Below are 23316 nucleotides of genomic sequence, written 5' to 3'. Positions count from 1 at the left end.
AAAAAAAAAATAATAATAAAAATAAAAATAATTTACTTTGTGTTCGATTACCAATCTATTGAAGAATTTAAAGTATTGAATTTATATTTAATTTATATTAAATACCTCTTTAATGAACAATTAATTTAATTAAAAATTATTTTATACATGCAGAGATTTTATTATAAATTTTTATGAATCTTTTGTTTATTTCAATTTTATATTCATACTGTAATTTGCTTTACTCGTTAAAAAACAAACATATTTTTCATTAATTATTCAATGATTGTTATTCTTTTAAATGTATATGAATTTAAACAAGAGCATTTCTAAGTTAATTGTATATTAATTCATTTATATGATTTTATATTGAAACATCTAATTATTAATTAATTATTAAACTTTTTCAAATTATGGATAGGATTGTCTCAATTGAAAATATAAGTATACTGGATAATTGTATTAAATTAAAAAAACATTTGTTTACTATATTTAATTTAATAATAAAAGCTTAATTTTTTTTATAATATTCATACGGTCAATTTGTGCACGTTAATTATTTATTATTGATACTTATTATTATTATAGTTATAGTTATTATTGATAATACTAATAATAGTAGTTTTACAAAAATTTCATAAAATATGTTAATGTAATCTTTGTGATGCACATATTGTATCGGTAAATATAATAAAGAAACATTGTGTAATTTATATTTGTAATACTTAATCATTATTATAAAAATCAAAACATTGATATTGTATATGCTTAATTTAAAGTGAACTACGAAATTTACGTAGAGGATGTACCTGAATATAACTAAATGATGATAAAAGCTTTATTTTGATAGAGTTTCTTTGTACAATCTAGAATTAATAATAAGACATTTTCTCTATTATTGTACGCGAATAAAATAATTGTATTATTAATATATAGTAACAGTCACTTGAGTTAGTCATTGGCTTATATATTAATTATAGAACGCATTATCATAAAAATATCGAACCTTGTAAAAACACATCATATAAGCTGAAACGTAAGTTTATTAATAGGACGATGTATCGACGATAAATCATTTTCCCCAATGAAGTTTAACTTTAAGGTCAGAATAATTTATGCCTTGTCGCTGGATCTCGACTTTATAACAATGTTGATGCGCGGCGGTGAGATAGTGAAACCATTTACTCCTAACAAGCAGGGCGCTGTCTCCTTAGGCGCCAGGCTGAATCGAAATTTTTGCATCAAACTGGCGATAAAGAGAAAGAGACTAATCCTTGCCAAGTTTTCACCCGGACACTTCCTGCGTCCTGAAAAGTAAAAGAATTTACATTTAAAAGAAATTGTGATGCACGGTCGTGTGAAACTTGTTACTGCTTCTCTACGCGCGAACATGTTATAAATATGGATTTAGTGGAAAGGTCGGCGTGAAGAAACGCTCATGTTCCGGTTATACGTAACATAAAATTGTAATTTAATTGTAATGCCAATGTTTTGCCATAATTTACAGGCTAATAGAGTTTATATTCTCTTGGACTGCATAATCGATGAGAGCCATAGTATATGTGAGGCTTAATAATATCAAACTTCATTAATATCAATATTAATTAATATCAATATCAATATAATTTTTCAATGTATATAGAACAGTAATTTAAGAATGTTTACAGTCGCAATTTGCAATTTAAAATATTAAAATATTATGGAAAAACAACATAGAGTAGTAATATATGATGGTATGTGGTTAATGCTCGTAAAGATTTTTACAAGACCTTCACCATTTCAATATAATATTATAATTAATCTATACGTAGAATCTATATTTTCTTCAATTTTTTCTACAATAATATCAACAATTTTACCAGTTCCAAAAGGTATGAGCCATGGATCGTCCACGAAATTTCCATTTTGATCGATAAATCGTTCAGGTCGAAATGAGTCTGCATCAACCCAGTGATCCGGATCCAAGTGAATACTGTGGAGACTACCAATTACAGACCAATTTTTCTCAACGTCGTAACCCAATATTGAACAATTGGCGACGGCACGATGCGCTATTGTTGTCGGTGCGACATTTGCTAACCTCGAAACTTCGGCAATTGTCGCATTTAAGTAAGGTAATCTAGAAAAAGAAAAGAAAAAAGACGCATTGTTTTTTTTCACAACGTATCGACGAGAAAATTAGGGAACTAAAAATATACTCCCGATCCTAATTTCTTCAGCTTCACTCTCAATAAGAAGAAATTACTATTATTTCTAAATAATGTTATTGTTGGCATTGTTAATACAACAAATTGTATTCTAATGCAGCATATTATTACAGCTAATTATTCAAATTTATTACAACGACATTTAACAAACAAACATTAAATAGTGGTAGTAAATGTAAATTGTAAAACTTACAAATGTTTATTTTCTAGCCGAGGTACTTCAATATTCCCAATAACTTGATCTAATTCATATTGCAATTTAGTTTGCACATCAGGATACTTGGCTAAATATACTATTGCGAATCCTATTAAATTTGACGTTGTTTCTATTCCAGCCGAAAATAGGTCTTTTAGAAGTACAATTAATTGCAATTCTGAAAATATTCAAACATAAAAAATCAATTCTTTTTTTTTTTTTTTTTATCAATTTTACAATGAATACGCAAATATGTGGAAAACCTAAATTGTATCATGTATTTTTTTTTAGATGAAACATTAGAAAATTTTAAACACAATAACATTTTTCTTTAGAACACAATATATATTCTACATATTGTATTTATTTATTTATTTATTTATTTATTTATTTATTTATTTATTTATTTTTATATATCTGTATTTTCAATCGATAGAGTAATTTTTGTAACGATTAATCAACCTTTTAGTTAATAATCGACGTACTATGAATATTAAAAAATTTAATATAATATACCATCGAATGATGAAGTTTTTTCCTTATCGCTAAACTCAATCTGATCAAGGTAGGTATCAATTAAATCTCGTGGTTGTCCAGATATTCTGGTTTCCTTGTGTTTAGCAACTTCATCCTATAAGTGTTCTCTATTAATTCTCTATATAACGTCATTCACTTCATAAATAATTTATTATTAATAATTTGTTGAAAATTACCAAAAAGTAATTCGACATCGTAGTCGTTACTTTTTCTTTTTCAGAGAATCCGGAGCAAAATGGCTTTATTAAATGTAAAAATGGAATGTATCGCCACAGCTTATTTGAAACACCACCATCGCGAAAAGCTTCGTTAAGAACACGTAATATCTTTAGCATTTCTGAATCTTCTTTGGTTAAATCACATCTGCATAAAGAATATGAGTTTGTATATTTTAACGAAAGTTTTGTTTAACATTGTTATATGGATAAAAATAATACATTCCATTCTAAACTATATTACCTTTTACCAGCTATTAAATTCCATAAACTACTTATAACTGCCATTGCTGTAACTTCACCAAATTCTTGAATATTAATATTCTTATCGAGCATTTTATCACTTATTATAGAGCATAGCATATGTGTATCCTCTAATACTAATCCTTCCATCGTTCGTGTGCCAAATCCAAAATCTTTTAGAACCTTGAGTGCAAATCTAAAAAATAAACCTTTTTTGTTATATAAAAAAAAAAAAATAGTTAAAATACTTTTATCTTAAAATAATAAATTAATAAAAATAATATAATTAAAAAAAAAAGAATTATAACATAGTATTCGTGCTATGTTAAGTTGTGTAATAAATAAAGAAAATATTCATATTTGTAATATATAAAATTCAATTCCCTTATAAATTGCTTGGATTATCAAGGTACTTGATATCAAGGATTTTCGAGAGACAAAAAAATTTTGTCAATAAAAGATTTATTTCAGCTGAATAAAAGTGCAAGTTACTAAAAAATTTCAAACCAATACAGATAATTAATATTTACTTGCATCTTTAGTTTTAATTATTCTTTACTTGCATCCATTAAAGCTTATTAAATAGTATGAAAAAGAATTTAAAAATCTCCGATCTATGAATCGGAACAATTGGATTCAGTATTATAATCAGGATTATAATTAAAAACTACATATATTTAAATGTATTTGCTAAAGCTTATGATAATTAATTACACTCTTCTTTCTTTATGAAATTTTGAGTAAAACTACCTATTTACGAACTTCAATTTCAATATATTAATTTCGATAGTTTTTTTAGTTTGAAAATTCTAATGTAACAACAAGATTTGATTTCCATGATTTCTAATAAATATCAAGACTTTAGTCGATGCTTTAATTTAATGAGAATCAAATGTAATTCAACATATTTACTGTTTCGAGAAGAATGAAAACTTTTCTCCTTTAATTTAGGTCGTCTAAGAATAACAAATAATATTAAACATCTATCTAACGTTATATCATGAATGTTTTCACCGAATCATAGTCTTTAATTATCACCTCGTGCCCTCTATTTATCTATTTTATTTAGTATGTTTCATTGTATTTTTTCTCAGTCCAATAGAGTTAAGAAATCATATTGGCCATTATTATTAAACTTATATAAACATTAATAAATTGATAAACTACGGTTAATGACTTGACTCTCTCAACAGGGCGCGAAAAATCAAGACATTTATTTGTTTAAAAGAGTAAATATTAAGGTAAAATAGAACTTTCGACATATCGAATTGGTAAAAATCATCCTTTCACTCGACAGCCATCACAATTACAAAGAACTGACAAGTCACTCGTTTGCAATTAAAATCGCCTAGCTTCTAGCGTAGCCTCGCGCACTAAGAAATTTCGCCTATAAAGAGCGCGAGTGTTGGGTCGGAGGGGATGGAGGTGGGGGTTAGGGTGGCTCGTGAGTGTCGCCTACCTCTTTTGCTCGATCCACTCTGGGCCGTCGTTGAAGACGATTCCCCGCTGTTTGCCCATACTGCGAAGGCGCAACTCCACACCGTCGGGTCGGCCATCGAACTCGCGCCGCCCGAGAAAGTCCAGGACGGCCGTGCGACCGGTAATTATGACGAGGGGCTCCATTAGGGCGAGCTGCACACGGAGCACCGGACCATAGAGTCCTGAAAGATATTTCCAGGCGGCCCAGTCGTAGCCCATCTTCTGGATTACCCGTCTAATTTCCAGAAGGTTGCCGATCAAGGGAAGTCCTCGGGGCCCTTTACAAGAATTTCCCAGTCGTGCGCAACACGTTGAAAAAGTTATTCATAAGAACATTTGGCAAACGATTGATAATGATATTAGAAAACGAGCTTTCACCCATTTCGCGATATTACTCTGTTTTTACGGAACAGTGAACATTCCATTATTTTTTCAAGTCGATTTTATTGAGTGAAATTGTCACGTTGCGTGGACTAATCAATGTCTAATCCATTATTATCTCCCTATTCTATTTTTCGGTTCACGATTAAAAACAATATAGATGGAATTTATTAAGAACTAATATGTCGTTAGGATATCGCGCAATATTTGTACGATTATGGGTTTCCAAGTTTTTCAAGAATATTATTGCTCGGCTTTGGTTTTCAAACTTTCAAAATTACTAAATAGGTGATTTCAAACCCATTTTTATGACTTTTCGAATATTATGTCAGATTACTAATATACAAAGTGAAATTAATGATTATGAGATAAAATACCTTCTCGTGAAAAATTAAAATGGTAAAGTTATGCATTTTCAAAAACATTTCACTTCTACATTAATTAACAACTATGCTATGATATAGTCACATATGAAAGGATAAAGATCCTTTAATATCTCATATTAAATATTCTCCTTTAAAAAAAAAAAACAAAACAAAAAAAACAAAAAAAACATTGCATAAAATTTACATTTATTAATTCTACATAAATAATTTTTAGAACTATGATAATTGGATATTTTTTAGAATAATCTTTAAAATATAATGCCTTAATAATTATAACAAACTTTATATTTTTTGATTTTTCACATTTATTAGTTGCAATACTTGCCATTTTATAAACTGTCGAAATGATTAATAATAATAGTACAATAGTTATTATTATGGCAGATATTATTATTTTTATTTTTTTAAAAGCTAAAACAAATACGAACTATTTATTCGATTGTCAATAGGGTAGTAATAGTCAATAGTAGGAAATTTGACCTGAAAAAAAGTTTCCCAATCACAATAATATATAAGCCATATATTAAAAGCACTATATATTATTATTCTAATTATTAAAAAAAAAAATTATTAAAAAAAAGGAAACCACGACTATTGTTAATAATAATACACATATTTTTCAATTCGAATTTACATTAGTTCAATTTTTAAAAAATCATAATTTTATGTTTATTATTGTATTCGTTAAAGTGATTTATTTATAAGTATTCTTTTATTTAAAAAAATATTCAATATTTCAAACAAGAAATTTGACGATTTTTTAAAAAATTAATTGAATTATCGAATTACCAAAATTTTAAAATGCACTTTTCATGATTGTTATAAATAATTTCTTTTTCTCAATTTCTTATATTTCTGCATTTTCTCAATTATTACATTATCGTTCGCAAAATTTAACATTAAAATATTGTTGTATAATAAAATTAAAGTCTTTATTATAACCGACGACATATTGACATGTCAGTCACGGGTTTCTACCATATCGTGACCACAGATCATCTTAAAAAATAAGTTAAAATATGAATGTTAAAATATGAATGTTAAATCTACGATAAATTTAGAAGTACAAGGCAAAAAAATTTGTTAATTCTGTACTGCCCGAGTCAAAAATAGTCTAGAATAAAAATTGTTATTTATTCGACCAAATTTATGAATAATACCCATTATTCATAGTTATATTGCTTTTTTGAAATGAATAGATTTTCTCTAAGATTTTCGTCTCTGATTAGATTTATTTTACAGTATGTGAACAATGAAATTAAAAATTGCTTAAAAATTCTAATTTATTTATGTTATAGTCACGAAAACAATCACATTTCCGTCATCAATAGCATTATTATTATTATTGTCACTGTCGTTGTTGTTATTGTTTTTGCTATTATTATGGTTATTACCAATATCATTATTATTATCGTAATTGTTTTTTATTATCGTAATTGTTATTATTATTTGTTTCTCGTTTGCATCGATTTCTTACGAGCGTAAATTAGAATTTTTCATTTGCGTTACAAACTGCTAATTTCTTATGGGTTTTTTTTTTTTTTTTTTTTTTTTTTTATGGATTTTCTTACAAAAGTCTGTGTTTGAAGATTGTTATGTTAATTAGATTAATTTAATTTTAATTGCAGAAAAGAACTTAAAGTTTATGCACGCTTGATGCAAAAGTGACAAAAGTGTAGATTTCGCAAAGCAATACAAATATTTTCTTTTGCGTATTGTTGAATAGTAAACAATGCGAAAATGTAAAAAAAAAAAAAAAAAAAAACGAATGATTTTACGCAAGATCATAAAAACGTAGCTTATTACCATCACTGGAGGATTCAGAATAATCTATATAAGTAGCGGTTAGAGTGGACGCCTTACTGGGTGAGAAAACGTATGGATTATATTTCCAATGTAATAGAATACACCACCTACCTGGTGGATAATGTTTGTGACTTCGTCTTCTCCGATCGAAGCCGACCTTGACCACGAATAGAACCACACAAATCACAATCAGAAGCCACATGCTGCGTTGAGCGAAGATAGAGTGAATCCGGATTTGGAATAGGCGTGAAAAATCTTCGTGTGAGCCTCGACGAGCGATAACTTTGAGTTTTACAATACTTGGTAGATAAGGAAAACCATAAAACGCAGATGCAAATCCCGTGGCAACCACGAAGCGTGACTTTGGGCTCCCGTCGTCTGTATGAAGAATCATCCACATGTATCCGCGCGACTCGTTAATGGTGGCGGTACGAAGCTAAAAAGACCATAAAGCTTGGGCTTTTTGCCGTTGCACTTTCACTGGACAAATTGACTAAGAGTATGGCTGCGCTCACTGTCGAAGGTCACTGCGCGTTTTATCTCAGAAGGAACGAAACGTAACGGTAACTCGATCCTTTGGCTCCCTGTATGTACGTCTTACCTTCACTTTTCGCCGATGCCAATAATTTGCGAAGCCAAAGTTACAACTCGTTTTTTGGCAGATACGTGAACAGGTTTCTCATGACGACTGCTACGATGGGACGAAAATGCCTGTTTCGGTTAGTGCATTAAGTTGCCGTTGGTTTTTCGAAGAAAACGAGTTCTTACATTATCGCTATTGGCGAAACATTCGTTAGGTGGAAAAGTTGCAAGTCATTATCTAGAATTAAGCAGCAGTACATTTATAAGTAATTAATCAAACTATTCCAAGGTTTTGCGGCTATTTTGAATGCGAGGGCTATTTTTTCATTGTCCTGTCGACTGAATTATCTGAATAATCGAATGATCGGTTAGTTTTGTTTGAAGACATGTCTGATATAGTTTCGAGCCTTGCCCGCGTATTTAGGTTAAGGAACAGGTTTTCGAAATTTATCGGTCACTATTGCATTTATTTTTATTTACTCAGTTTCTCTTTCAATTTTCATGTTAATACGTATATTATATTTTTCAAAAATTGGCTTCTCGTCTTTAGTAGATATTAATGAGAGTAAAAAATTATTTGTTGTAGAATTTTGAAGACTTTCATTTAATTTGAAAATTAGCCGTAATGGTATATCACAAATCGCAGAAGTTCAACTTTCACGGATGCAATTACAAGAAATATTAGTCAGAATATTACGCGAATTTTACCGCGGCTTGTTTAACAGTAATAAAATTATTTATTTTACATTAATTTATAATATTATAAAAAGTATTAATAATTATTCAAGTCATTTATATTATCTTACTTATGAGAACGTCCACCCCCCCCCGCCCCGCCACCTTTTTTTTTAAATCAGACTTTCCTTATTTCCTTAAATATCAAGCGATATATATGTTTAATACGTAATTTAAACATGATTGAGAAATGCTTACTTATATTATTTTCCATAACTCTTAGAAATTAAATTTCTTAAAATATTAGATTTTTCTTATTTGAACACCATTCGAATGCTTAAAATATACATATATAACATACATAACAACTTTTCAATAAATAATACGTTATATATTCATATCAATAAATAATCATTTTGTATTTACATTCATTTTAAATTTATGCATAAACAGTGATTATAATGGAGATAATTATTTAAGATTCGATCAATTATTTTATTCTACAGTTATTGAAAATCTTATATTTAAATACATACATAGTATTTCGTGAGCTCGATTGAACTATGACATTTCTATTTAATAATTTTAAATAAAAAACAATAATTTGGTAAAAGTATCAAATATTAATCATATCAGTGACAATTGTTTTAAAATTTAAAAAACATTCAAAAACTATGAATTGAACATTGATTTGTAAATACTTAATACAATGAACATATTATATTACGTAATTAAAAAAAAAAATATATTATGAACTTTATAAAATGGAATAAAAATAAGGATATTAACGAAAATTTAACACACAAATAACTATCTGAATAAATAAATATATATATGAATAGCTAAAAAATTGGGGGAAAATATAAAATTCTAGAATCAACTTATAATCTCATAGAAGTGATAAATTGATAAAATGCCCTATTTTATGAATTGGATTTAAAAGTTGTACTTTTTTATTATTAAATCAGATAATTCAAAATTGAAATAATTTTGTAAGATTTCATAGGAAATATAAGAAATAATTTTAATTACAAAATTTTAAAACTTAAACGAGATAGAAAGTCAAGTAATTCTTGACTGAGTTGTCTTATGCTCCCATTTATAACGTGAATGCCATCCTCCCACTTTTAACTGGCTCACCCGATTTTTTTATATTTTTCTTTTTACTTTTAATCTTTATGATATTTCTCAAATTATATGTTATATTTTAGAACGTTTTTAAATGTTTTTTATAAATATAAAATGTAAACATTTATAAGCAATATGAACTCCTGCAATTAAATTCATTTCAACTAACCAAGTGTTAATTACATCGTAAGTCAAATACAAATTTGTAATAGAATAGAATGACATACGGGATAATTGCATTATATAATACATCAGGAAAAACAACTTCAAACGAGTTTGACTTCACACGATGCCGAACATTCTAAGTAGATATATATTATAGGTGATACATATTTTGCTATTTGCAACTTAATGGAAACCATTTTATGGAAACCATAAAATGACGAAAGTATGCCACAAATATGTCACATACTTAATATATGAGGTTCTTTAAATTTGTAATTGATATGTAATTTGTATAATACTTTGATAAAATGTATTATTTGAACATTTATTTACTTGTAAATTATGATCCATGAAGTAATTAAATAAACAAAAAACTATGAGCAAATTAATTATCTCAGGATAATATTGCTCAATAGTTTTTTTGTTTATACGTACAAAATTCACCAATTAGATAATATAACTAAATAATTAATGAAATATTATTTCAATTAAATGAAAAGTAATACAGTTTACAAGAATTTTTATAATTAATGGAACTTTAACAATTAATTCTAAAATTACTCACAGATTTTGTAACTATTGCGTTTATTATTCTGGAATTTGTAATTTTGCAAGACACTTCCTACTTTGTTGATGCATAGATACGATGAAAAGAAAGTTGTGTAATCAAATATTATAAATCAAATAACTTTATATTGAAAGCGATGTTTACAAAACTGATATGAAACGGGAAAAATTCACTCTAACTTTACACAACCAGTGCCAGAACAATTAAAAACATATATTAAACGATGCACATTAAATAAAATTATTAGGTGAAAATGAATTGTTTTTTATTCTATGAAATCTAAATAAAAAATTTATTAAATCCCATGATTTATACTAATGTTATGAAACAATATAATACTTTTGATACAAACACCAAAGCGTGTACATATATAATTTTTTTAACAAACTATATGCAGAAAATATAAATAAAGTATTAATAATTTTTAGATAAATCAATTAAAAATGATAAATATTCTTTTTACGAAGAAATGTATTAAGAATTTACTTATAGCAAAGAATTCAATTAGCCTAAAAACCTGCAAGAATTTAGATAATATTATTTATATCTAAAAATATATAAGGGCTTTTTCAAATTTTAAAAGATGTATGTATCTTTTTGAAAGGTTAAAGAAATTTAATTAATATCTTAAATAATAAAATGAAGAATATATTGTTATATTATACTACTAAGCTTTAAAAAGCATTAGGAATATAAAAAATTTAATTAACATGAATTAATTTGTATTTTATATTATAGTTACATTTTCGACGTTTACTAATATTACTAATTAACAAATAATTAAAATTTAATTTTCATATTAATAAAAAAATTTAAAAAAGTAAAAATTATATTTTTTTTACATATTATTTTTTAACTGTTTATTCATTAAAATATTGTTATGTTTCTATATAATGAATTTTAGTTTTGATTTATAGCTTCTGTTGTACTTATATTTTTATAAATAAACATGCAAATTCGCTGTTATACAAATCACTTTATTTTTCGAGTTCATTCTTGTTAATATACACTTTTCAGTTTACCATATTAATAAATATTGTGCATTGTTAAATAAACAGAATAAATCCGTAAATTAATTTTTTTTCAATGTAATTCTTACACATATTAATATTTTATTTATAAATTTTTTAACTTAAATAATTATACATTGATTTATCACTTGAAAGATAATACTAAGAATGAAGATAAGATTACATTACGTTATATGTAGAATACAGTTTTTTATGTTCAAATTATATATCGTTAAATAACTTATAAACTAACGTAAATTTAGTTAAATACATTTCATTTTTTTATTACAATATTTTATGATTTTATATTACGGTCGCTAATTTTATTAATTTACTACGGCACACATAGTCCGACGCGAAGTCAACAGTTTAATGTAATAAACTTATACTATTTGATCTTTTTAATAATACTTTACTTTCCAATATTAAAAAAAAAAACTTTAAAAAATATAATCTTATATATAATACTAATACTAATAATAATAATAATAATAATAATAATAATAATAATAATAATAATAATAATAATAATAATGAAATTATCTATGCACATTATATAAAGATATGAAGACTTAATATCTTTTACATTTAAAATAGTAAGAGAAATGTTACTTACGAGTACACAATGATATCTATAATATATGTTCACACGTACTCAATGATTTTTTTATCAAATATTATTTTACCACCATTATAATTCCTAATAAGGATAATATGTTAAAAATATACAATCATTTATTTCGAATATTAATTATAACAACTTAACTATAACAATAATAAATAGTATATTTGTTTTAATGTCTAAAACATGAATATTCAGTACCAATTAAACGATATGTTGTGTAATAAGCACATTATAATTGAAAAATGAATTTAAATATTTTCATAAATCCATATTTTTTTATAAATTTTGATGATCAGTATCTAATGGCCATTTGTATGCAGAGATTGAAAGTGAGCGAGGAAATTGTTGCAATAAATTTTTGATTAATAAATTGTTAGATTATATCGAAGCTAGTAAGTAATAATCTTTCAAATTAAATAATTAATACAATGTTGAAATTGAATATATAACTATATTGATATTATATATATATATATATATATATATATATATACATATATATGTAGTATAAAATAAATAGTATAAATGAGATAAATTATATATAACATTCTAATAATAATTATCCTAAATAGAAAAACGAAATTGAAAGGAGAATTAAATAATTTTGTTTTTTGAAAAATAATAAGTATTATATTATTTAATATTTAATGATAATCTATATGGTAATGATTATTGAGATAGAACTTCTAGAATTTACAAATTAATGTAATTAATTTACATGTGTAAATAATAAAATAAGAATAGGTTTCAATTCAAATAAAAATATTTCAATATTTTTGAAAGCTTAGTTTCGGAAAAACGTAATTTATTGTTAATCAATTCAATTTTATAATAAAAAAATATATATACATATATATAAATTAAATGTAAACAAGAGAAATAAATTGTGACGTAATATATATATTTTTTTAGTAGACCGAGAATAAAAATTAACGTGATAATAGGGATGTACAAAGCTTATGTACATAAAAATTGCATCGACGCTCACTTTAACGCATCCCCATTAATCTATTAAGTATAGGGGATTTAAAAAGGCATAGTCGACGACAATAGAACCATAACAATACAGATTTAATTTTCAAAACACCCGTAAAAAGCGATTTTTGAAGACATCACTCATACGAAATAGAGTCTTTAGGAAGATTTGCATTAATGTTACAGCAAAGAGCGGCAACGTCATCATTGCATTTTTAACGATCGGCGCACATGTTCTTTCCCAATCCTCTGTGTGACGCTTAAGTGCCGGCTTTGGAAAAGTAGCGTAAAGGACAGAAGAGAAGAGAAGCCGAAGGAGAAGAGAGAAAATGAGAGGAGAGTCGGTAAAGGGTGACAGTGGCAGCTATAAGTGTCTGCATCGTTAAATTATTGGCGATCCATTAGGTTGGAGTGCTGTCGTTGGGAAAAATCGATGTATTGTTGGCCGATGGAGAAAACGTAGCGGCAGATGCGAAATGGCGCTTCGCTCATGAGAAAGCAAAGCACTCGTTGCTTTCTACACCCTGACAATCCCTGATGTGAACCACAAGGAATTCTAGCGCTGAATCAATTAATCTAATGGGAGTTCAGTACTCTCGATTCGGACTTAATTATCACGAAAGAATTGGAATGCAAACGTAATCCGAAAGAAATTAACAATTCGGTAGATTTTACAGTGGAGCGATGTCACGATGACTAGATGCTGTTGCGAATTAAGTCTCCATCAGTCCTATTTCTTTATATACCGTGTTAAATATTTATATAAAAAATAAAAAAAAAAAAAAAATGAAGAAGAAAGAAAGAAAGACGTCAGACGTAAATTTAAGTTTTTATGTGTGTAACGCAATCTCGCATTGTCTCCATCGATCCTTTCGAAAAGCAAATTTTTACAATACGGGAACTATATTATACATATATTAGTACAAAACTTAATAATCACTATTTCAAATATATATATATATATATATATATATATATATATATATATATATATATATATGAATGTAAAATAAAATTTTGTATTTTTTATCGTAGATAGTATTGTGTGACCAGTGTGTGTTTAATAGTTTCTAAAAGTCCTGTGTTAAGGCAACGAGACACAGAAGCGACTCGAAGCTGCTGATGGGTCATTTGAATTAATAGTATCAGCAAATGAAAAAAAGAAGAAAAAAAGAAGAGAACACGCGTTGTCACTTGAAAAATTATTTTCGTCCTGTAGAAATAATCGCGATATTAAAGGGGTAATAGAGTTGTTGGAAAGCTCGTGATTCAACATCATCCAACGAATGCAACCCACACGTATCGCTCGATCTCGTACGTGTGGTCACCTATTTTTCAAAAACTACGGCGCACGTAACATCGAGTCACAGGAGTCTAAAAGAACGCAAACATCTTGGTCGCGCGTCCCGGAAGAGAAAATATAGTCGCGCAAATCGAGTGTGGCAGGACTTTCGAGCCGCGCGGCCGACGTACAAATGATCCCGCGTACGTGCTCGCGCATTCGTCACTTCTTTGTTCATCTTCGCTCGCAGCGAGAAAAGTCGAACTAACGGATCTGGTATGCGACGCCCAGTGCCGAGTTTCACCAGGCAAATACCAAATTCCGATTGCATATGCAGCTGATCGGGAATTCGCTAGCCCAAGCGCCGATAAATCGCGAGGAAACGTCCTGTCCGGACAAACTTTCTTTATGTACGTTGCATTATTTCATACGTGATTGTTTTTATTAAAATTGAGTTTCTTACTGCTAAGATATTGGCCAAGATTCATATGGATACGTTTTTTCTCCTTTTTTTCCTCTTTTTTCTTTTCTTCCCCCCCCCCTTTTTTTTTTTATAAAAAGTATAATCGATTCGGTGTTATGTTATGTAAGCGATTCTTACGAATGACATTCGATCTATTAATTTCTCATTGGTTTTCTTTCTTTTTATAAAACTTATAATATGCAATAACCTTTTTGTATTAATATAATATCACTCAAGCGTAACATATGGGATATAATATACTGTACATAGTAAATTATATATATTTATATATAATATATGTAATATACTGTGACATATGGGAGTAGAAGAGTATTATTTAGTAATTTAAAATGCCGCACATATTTCGCTTAGATATTGGCTTTGGCTTCTATTTAAAAATATGAATGAATATTTTATATATAAAGTAAGTATTGTAATTAGCGGATAATCAATAATAATAATAATAATAACGAAATCAAATTTTAATCGAGAGCTCGTTCTTTTCTTAAATGAAACATTCTTGTGGATCTCTGAATAATTGGATGGATTATTGATCTCTACCGATCTCTACTAATTATTAAATATTATATGATTAGTTATTATAAATACGGCAGATATTTAAATATATACTTGGTTAAATGAAAAAAAAGTCCATTTGTTTATTAATTATTCTTAGAACAACTATTAATACAGAGATATTAAAGTATAAGTAAATTTTACCATAAAATAGATTATATGCTTTCCCCGTACAACATGAAATTTATTTGATTACTAAACAAATTATGTCTTACTTAATTAACAAGTATTAAATTAGTAACAATTAAACAGTTAAGATTTAATATACTTCTCGATACTTTACATATTATTAATATATTTATAGCGTAGAGAGTTTTTGGCATCGATATTATTAGCATTAGCATTAATATATTTATTAATCTTGTCCAAATAATACGATAATTTATGGAATGATTATATTATTTATCATTATATTATTTACAGTTCTATTTTGCGTGAGGTCGAACTATTTACTGTTAGAACAATTACTATTAAAACTATTCGGAATCTTAAGGTACATACGCTCGTCGTAATTTCTTCTTAGCGTTCCATATGACTCGTGAAAGTTCATTTAATGTAAATGAGTATCTTTACAATATTGAATCTCTTCATTTTAAATTTTAATATAATTATAATGAATAGACTCTATTTAGTAGATTTAGATGTTTTGTTGTAAAAAATATCAATAACTCATTTTGTAATAAATTACTTTTAAATTGCAGATAAACATTTTTAAAAAAATATGAATTTGTGTATGTAACGTAAAAGTAAATTATAAAGCAATTTTCATATTAAAATATTTATCTTTATTATATTGCTCATAATGAGTATAATTACTATATAAAGACACATACAAATAGAACAGGTGCAAGAGTATAGAAAAATTGTGTTCACGTATATGCTTATTATGCTCAATTATAATTCGATTATTTACTTGTATTATTTTTTGTTGTCATTATTAAAAATAGTCTTACATTTAAATATTAATGTCAATAAATATTATTGTAAGGGTTATTATTTATATTATTTTTCATAAATTATGATTTGCTAATATGCTCGCTTATTCAATGAAAATTATTGCTAAATTGAGATTAAAATTAAAACCACGTTAATTCATTTACTAGTTTTCTCATTACTTTTTTAGTTACCTTAATGCTTTAATTTTCTATACAAAGAAATTGTTTGCGACGTATTGCCAAGATGATTTAGAAAAATTTTAGTATAGTGGGAAACGAATAATTCAATCTATAGTTGACCGAAGTTAAGAAAAAAGCATTGTTAGGTATGATCCTTAAGTGTTCGCTGATTGAGATAAAACTCGAATAGAAGGATCAGAGTTACCTGGATCTATGCAAGAGATTCGTAAAATAATCAAGGCACAATGAAGATTTAAATATCGCGTTTAGTAAATTCGGATATCTACGTGTGATTTTGCGCATAAAAACGGCAGGAAGGGGAGAGGGAGCAGAAAAGGATACAAATCTCACAATACACGTTTACAATCGGTATATATGAACGTATCCATGTAGTTCTCCAAATAGTCTCACCTTCAGTTTGAATAATTTGTGGTCAATACTTTCCATGCTGCAGCAGGAACGGAAGCTGAAATTTCTCGCTTTTGCGACGGATGTTGAGTCAAACGGAGCTATCCGTCGATAGTCGTTCATGCGCCTTGTTCTCATACAGACTTTCAACTCCATTTTTAAATTATTTCTCTTGATGATTATTAAGATATATTATTTGCGGTAATTTCTCATACTTCACTTAATAATAGACGATTCTGTGCTATAAGTATCAAAGGATAAGAATTAATGAAACGTATATTTGGCGTATACTACCTAAGAGCTGATTCGTGATACACTGCTTCTTTCAACATAGTTTATTAAATTTTCCTAATTAATGATATTATTATATTGATAATGATTATTAGTTTTTACGTGAAAAATAAAGTTTCAAAGTGCTTTTCAAACCTTATCTCCATAAAATACACATTTAACTAATTAAAAGTCTCGTAATATCATTTCATTAAATCAACGCTCCGGAAGTGATATGTACATACACTTTCTCATAACAACTATGTTAATACTAACTATGTTAAGCTAATACTAGCGGGTATTATTAAAATGTGTGCAAACTTCCTCGGCTTTCTCGATTCATGCACATTCGTGTACGTGTGCTTAAAATCTATTCTACATTTTATAGATTGAAATCTCCCGTGAGTTAAGTTCTTAAATTTTGCTACAAAAAAATAAAATAATAATAACAATAATAATAAATAAATAAATAAATAAATAAATAAATAAATAAATAAATAAATAATTCGTAATATGACAATGTGATTTAAAATAAAAAATCATATTTCCAATAATGGCAAATGCAAAAACATTTAAAAACAATTTCCCAAAATAATGGACAGGCAAATAAAAAGAAAAGAAATCATATACAAAATATGCAAATGAAGTATGAAAAGTAGAAGAGAACGTGAAGAAGTTTGCGGAGTAAAAGCAAAGTAAGTATACGAGAAACAGAAAGGTAAATTGTGTGTAATGTAACATTGAGATGAATGAGAAGGTTAGAATAATACTTTACATCCTGGGGATTAAGAAAGAAAATGAAATTCCAGAGAAGTATGAAAACAGAAAGAAAGAGTATTCAAATGTAATTAATTTTCCTGTTTTAGTAACCTGTTTTAGTAACATAATTTTACCGATTATATTTCATTTGTTTGTATCTTTATCACTACGCTTGAATAAATTACTTTTAAACAAATAATAATTATTTACAAGGCCTATACATAAATTTCTTATCTAGCCATGATAAAACAAAACGTAATTATTTTCTATTAACTTTTCTGAAACTTTAAAGTGCTCATATAATTAATATTTCGTTAAACAAAATTAACGCGCAAAAGAACTACTCGAAATTGTTTGATATGACTTATACATAAAATTTTATTTACTATTCTTGCTCAAAAATAATTTATTTAAATTATGTGTTTTGTGTTTTATTATTTCACAAGATGAACGTGAAAGTTATTAAATGGAAACGACTTTTGTGCAGTTACATTTACAGTTTAGAGCTGCTAAAGCTTCTTCAATTTTAGAGGAATTTAAAAACTATAAATTCTACGATAAATAATAAATGTAAATTACAGGAATACGAGGAAAATATACATTATCCAAAATGCGTAATTCGAACGTATTATTTGTAATTGTGAGCTTATCTGACCTCGTAACTAACAACATATTTTGCTTTATTGGTTTTTAAATACTAAAATATTGTGCAGAGGTTGTGATTGTGACGTGCTTTCAGAAAGTAAAATCTCATGTCTAATCATGTTGCTATATTGTCAAATTTTTTTTTTCAAATAGCTTTCTCTTTAATATTGTATACACGAAAAGTCGATGTATTACTTACCATTTACGAAAATGGCAGGAAAAACTTATAATACGGAATGCTACGATATATTTGCTCGGATCATTCGTAAACTTTTGAACTCTAGTACATTTATAAATTTTACAACTATCATTTATTTTACATCGATATTTCAAATAAACTTCTTAATAACCTAGATCACGGACATCGACGCTAATGGGATTTAAAAAAGTTTTCATTTTGGTAATTTAAATAAAAAAGATGCCACAGTATGTTGTGCTAGAATACTTTCTCCATAAAATTTCAAAAATTTAATGTTTAAAGTTTCACTTCACAATTGAAGTTATAAGTATACAAAAATTTATATTATTCAGTCCCGTGCTAAATACTACATTACTAAATTAGTTTGATAAAAGAATTTTTTTATGAAATATTTAATAAATGTTTGTGAATTAAATATCTCGTCGAATGTTATTGTTTACAAAGATAAATATTTCAGTTACGATAAAATATATGACACTTAAAAACATCGTGAAAAATCTTTTAAGAATAATTTTTTTATTACTTGCTCTTTTAACAATCTGTCAGTTTTGTAAGTTTACATAAAAAAATCGGATTATTTTATAGTTAACGTAAGGAAAATCTCAGAAAAGCAAAGAGAATTCAACGTATTCAAAATAGTTTTACGAATGAATTATTAAAATTAATATCATGAAAATCATACTAATTCTCCTAAGCTTTTCTCATATATTTTTAAATGATTCTATTTATTTCTCACAAATTCATTGTTAATTATTATCTTGCAATATTTTTAATTTAGAGAAAATTACTAATTACAATTATTATACCTGACGTATAATCACTAATTTGTTTAAATTATGATCCTGATTCCAATTTTTTTTTTTTTTTTTTTTTTTTTTTTTTTTTTTAGCAATCTAAGTTAAATAACGTATGTATTTCGAGATAAAAGAATTTTCATCTTTTCAGATATGAATTATATTATTTGATAAATTATAGTAGTAAGTAGAAATATAAGAAGAGTGAAAAATATTACTTTTATTCATAGAAAACTCTGCCATGCAATTGGAGTATAAGTACAGTATATTATTCGCCTTGTTATATGGCCTCATTTTAATGTGCCCAACAAGTCATCTACTAAGATCTAACTTTATCTGTATAAGTGAATAAGAAAATAAATCTTAGAAATTATAAAACTGTTTTTCCAATATTTCTAATTCGGTATCCAAATGGTTAAACACTATTCTAATGCTCTAATGCGTTGATTTTTCCATTCTCTGCTCTCTTCCAATATCGCTGATTACATATAACCGTGTCTCATTTACATTAGATCTACTTTAGATTTTCCTAAAGAAAATGAGATGAAATATATAAAGAAAGCTTCATTGAAATTCGTGTATTGTAAAGGAAAAAATTTAACCCTTAATGTGTAAAGGTATAGATTAATCGACAAAATGACGTAAAGAGTATGATGTAGATGAATATGAAAATAAAGAGAGCGAGAGAGAGAGAGAGAGAGAGAGAGAGAATATCATTTGCAAATACTCGAGACGTGTTGGCACTCACGATTTCCCTGCGGTTGATCAAAGTATCCGGAACACCGCGATATCAAGTTCGCTCGTAAACAAATGGATACGGGATCCTTACGTTGCTCCATCGCGATCGCTCTGAATTCTCGGCCGACTGAAAACGAAGGTACGGAGGGGCATCGAAAGGAAAAATGAGGAGGACGTCATGGGAACGCGCCGAGGTGGGGGCGACAGAAGGAGGAGGATGATCGTCACTTTGACCCGGGCGCCTCTTCACCATCCCTCGGCATTGGTTTAGTCAGCTCGCGCCTTCCGCTTCCGCGGCACGCGCCTCTCCTATCACGTTAGTCCCAACTGCAAGTCCCATCTTCTCGGGCCTCAAATCGGATTCGGTGGTGATAACGCGAACATGTGCTCGGTGTGAACAGCGACGATGTGAAAGAGCACCTCGCGAGTTCGGAGTTATTATTGGCTAGAGGCGATGGAAGTTCGACTCGTAAGTGTTACTTATACTTGTGAATGGTAGAGATGTGATGAAATTGTGTTTCGTTCTCAAATGCCCATTATTTTATTATTTTATTAATTGCCGTAAATTAAACTGGCTTTTGGGCATTTTTGTTGGAAATTCAGCACGTTGTGTTTTAAGGGAATTAATGATAGAAGGGCGATTTTGTAGGTCGGCCACCTTATTTTAACAATTTCAGTGATTTGGTATTATTATTGTCAATAACAAATAATCGTTTAGGATTTTTGAAGATAATAATATAATGTTTGCCAAATCTCTGAGAGCGGATTTCTTTTACTATAGTGTGAAGATTCATAAAAACATGAGAGATAAGAGTTTAGACAAAGCTTTAGTCTGTTACAAAGTAGTATAATGTTATACCTTTATTTCATAAAATTATCAATTACCGTAGTAGTGTAATTTTAGATTTATCATCGTGACTTCCTTTGATTGAATTCGAGATGTAAACGATTAAATTAATTAGTTTCACCTTACTTCCATACGATTGCATGTACGCAATATTATTTAAAATTTATTTTCATTTATCCTTTCAGTTATTCAAAATTAAATTTGAGGAATAAAATTAAATGCTATGCCCTATAACTGTTACCTATTTCTGAATAGTTAATTTACCAAAAGCTTAATATTATTTTCTCCGTTTACGCGTAAAATTACGTTTATTATAGAAAAATAATTAATTTTTGTTTTGTTTTGTTTTTAATAGTAAATTCTAATAAAATTATTTTCTGCTTAATGTATACTGATTTGATTAATTATATTTTTATGTATAAAGCGAAGAAATGTAAAAATAATATCAATAAAGTTATGAAATTAATAATTGAGTATCGTGACAAATAAACTACGTAAAATCTTTTAAATCGAAGAATGTATAAAGAATATGTAAACAATCGTATTTTCAATAATCAACAAGTAAACTAATATGATACTTAATATGATAAACTAGTGTGATGATATTACTGTAATATCTATATTGTTTGAAGCTATTTATTAAAAACAATGAAGAATTGAAGAAATATTATGTCGACTTTTTACAAATAAATAGACGATAAAGTATTAAATTTTTTAGTGAATAAGTTACTTTCTCAGTATCAAACTATGTCATTTAAATTCATATACTTTAATGATTAAACTTTAATTTTAATATAATTTACGTATAAATAATATGGAAATAATTAATACAAATTACTCAGTGCGCATTCTCATTCATCTTTTTTTTTTTTTTTTTTTTTAAATTTATTTAAAAAATTCAACATCTTTCCTAATAGTTAAAGATTTTTATTATAAAATTGTTCTTAAAACTATGATCGTTAGAAACAAATAAGTTGTATAAATAAATAAAAATAACATGCCAATTCAACATTTTAATATAATTTAATATACAAATCTATTAAATAAATATACAAATTAATTACAGTAATATTTTTAAAATTTCTGCGAAATATCTTGATACGATATTTATAAATAATTCTAATTATTATCAATGTCATTTATAAAGCGTACGTACAAAAAGTAATACTTTTTAATACTTGTTGTAATTCTATAACGTCATTATTTTATTAATAAAACACCACATGTTTATTTATTAAATTTAATAAGATAATAATTGTAGTAAAGTATTCTATGGAAAAAATGTAAAAAATGTAAAAAAAAAAAAAAAAAAAAAAATAAATTCTTATGTTTTATCGTATGTAATGTATTAAATATTATTGACGTATGGCTGATTTCTTAAAATGTCAATATTAACACAGAGAGTGGTATGCGATTGGCTTATGCTTTAAAAAAACTTTTGAAAATGTTTCAATATTAAAATTTATGATATGTCGATATGTATCTTGTATAATCTTATTAGTTTTTCTAAATAAATATGACTTTTGAATGTTCAAGCAACTAATCAATTTACATAAATCTATTGTAAATTAAAAGTCCGAAAAACGATGTGTTCAATACAAAAACTTAAAATATTAAAAATAGAATTAGTAAAAGTGTTTGCATGAGAAAATAGAAGTTAGAAATTTTCAGTCCATATAAAAAAATATATAAAACTGACGAAACTACTAAATTTCTTACTTTAGTTGTAATTTTTAAACATAAGATATATGTTGATCAACCACTTATTAAATAAATGATTACATTTTATACTTTTATGCAGAAATGAAATTTCACTTGTTATTAGATCTTAGTTAAAACTTAGATGATTATTTTAAAAATCCAAGATCAAGAGCATTAAAATATATAAGTAAATGGCTAATACTACCAGTGATGGGAGTAAAAATTTTAAATTAAAATTATTATTAGGTCTAAGCTGATATTTTATTTAGTATTTTATCCTCTACGCTAATCACAATATATTTTCGAATCGGAGGGATATTAAAAAGAGAATTTCAGTAGTCAAAGATCATCATTATATTGAG

General features: G+C 27.0%; 2 protein-coding genes across 3 annotated transcripts in view; one reads left to right on the top strand and one right to left on the bottom strand.

The window, feature by feature from the left end:
* Positions 1–901: 901 nt before the first annotated feature.
* On the bottom strand, positions 902–10623 carry LOC105365111 (probable cytochrome P450 305a1). 2 transcript variants are annotated; one of them, XM_011503204.1, is made up of 10 exons: positions 10545–10623; positions 8031–8249; positions 7541–7865; positions 4837–5134; positions 3379–3573; positions 3096–3282; positions 2899–3013; positions 2380–2560; positions 1839–2098; positions 902–1286 (listed from the first exon to the last, which is right to left on the bottom strand). In XM_011503204.1, the coding sequence occupies exons 3-10, from the start codon at positions 7827–7829 to the stop codon at positions 1093–1095; spliced, it is 1719 nt and encodes a 572-aa protein (XP_011501506.1). In that variant the 5' UTR covers positions 7830–7865; positions 8031–8249; positions 10545–10623; the 3' UTR covers positions 902–1092. The 2 variants fall into 2 exon arrangements, with proteins under 2 accessions (XP_011501506.1, XP_011501505.1); XM_011503203.1 differs by having other exon boundaries at positions 7541–8249.
* A 9804-nt stretch (positions 10624–20427) lies between these two features.
* Positions 20428–23316, top strand: part of LOC105365110 (uncharacterized) — a 13867-nt gene continuing 10978 nt past the window's right edge. The window contains exon 1 of the mRNA XM_011503201.1: positions 20428–20875. Within this exon, the coding sequence (XP_011501503.1) occupies positions 20861–20875 (15 nt within the window). The 5' untranslated portion in view covers positions 20428–20860. The remainder of the gene's footprint in view (positions 20876–23316) is intronic.

Source organism: Ceratosolen solmsi, unplaced genomic scaffold (genome assembly GCF_000503995.2).
Source record: "Ceratosolen solmsi marchali unplaced genomic scaffold, CerSol_1.0 scaffold45, whole genome shotgun sequence".
NCBI lineage: Eukaryota > Metazoa > Arthropoda > Insecta > Hymenoptera > Agaonidae > Ceratosolen > Ceratosolen solmsi.
The sequence above is the reverse complement of the archived record's forward strand: the minus strand, read 5'-3'. Positions and strand labels throughout refer to the sequence as shown.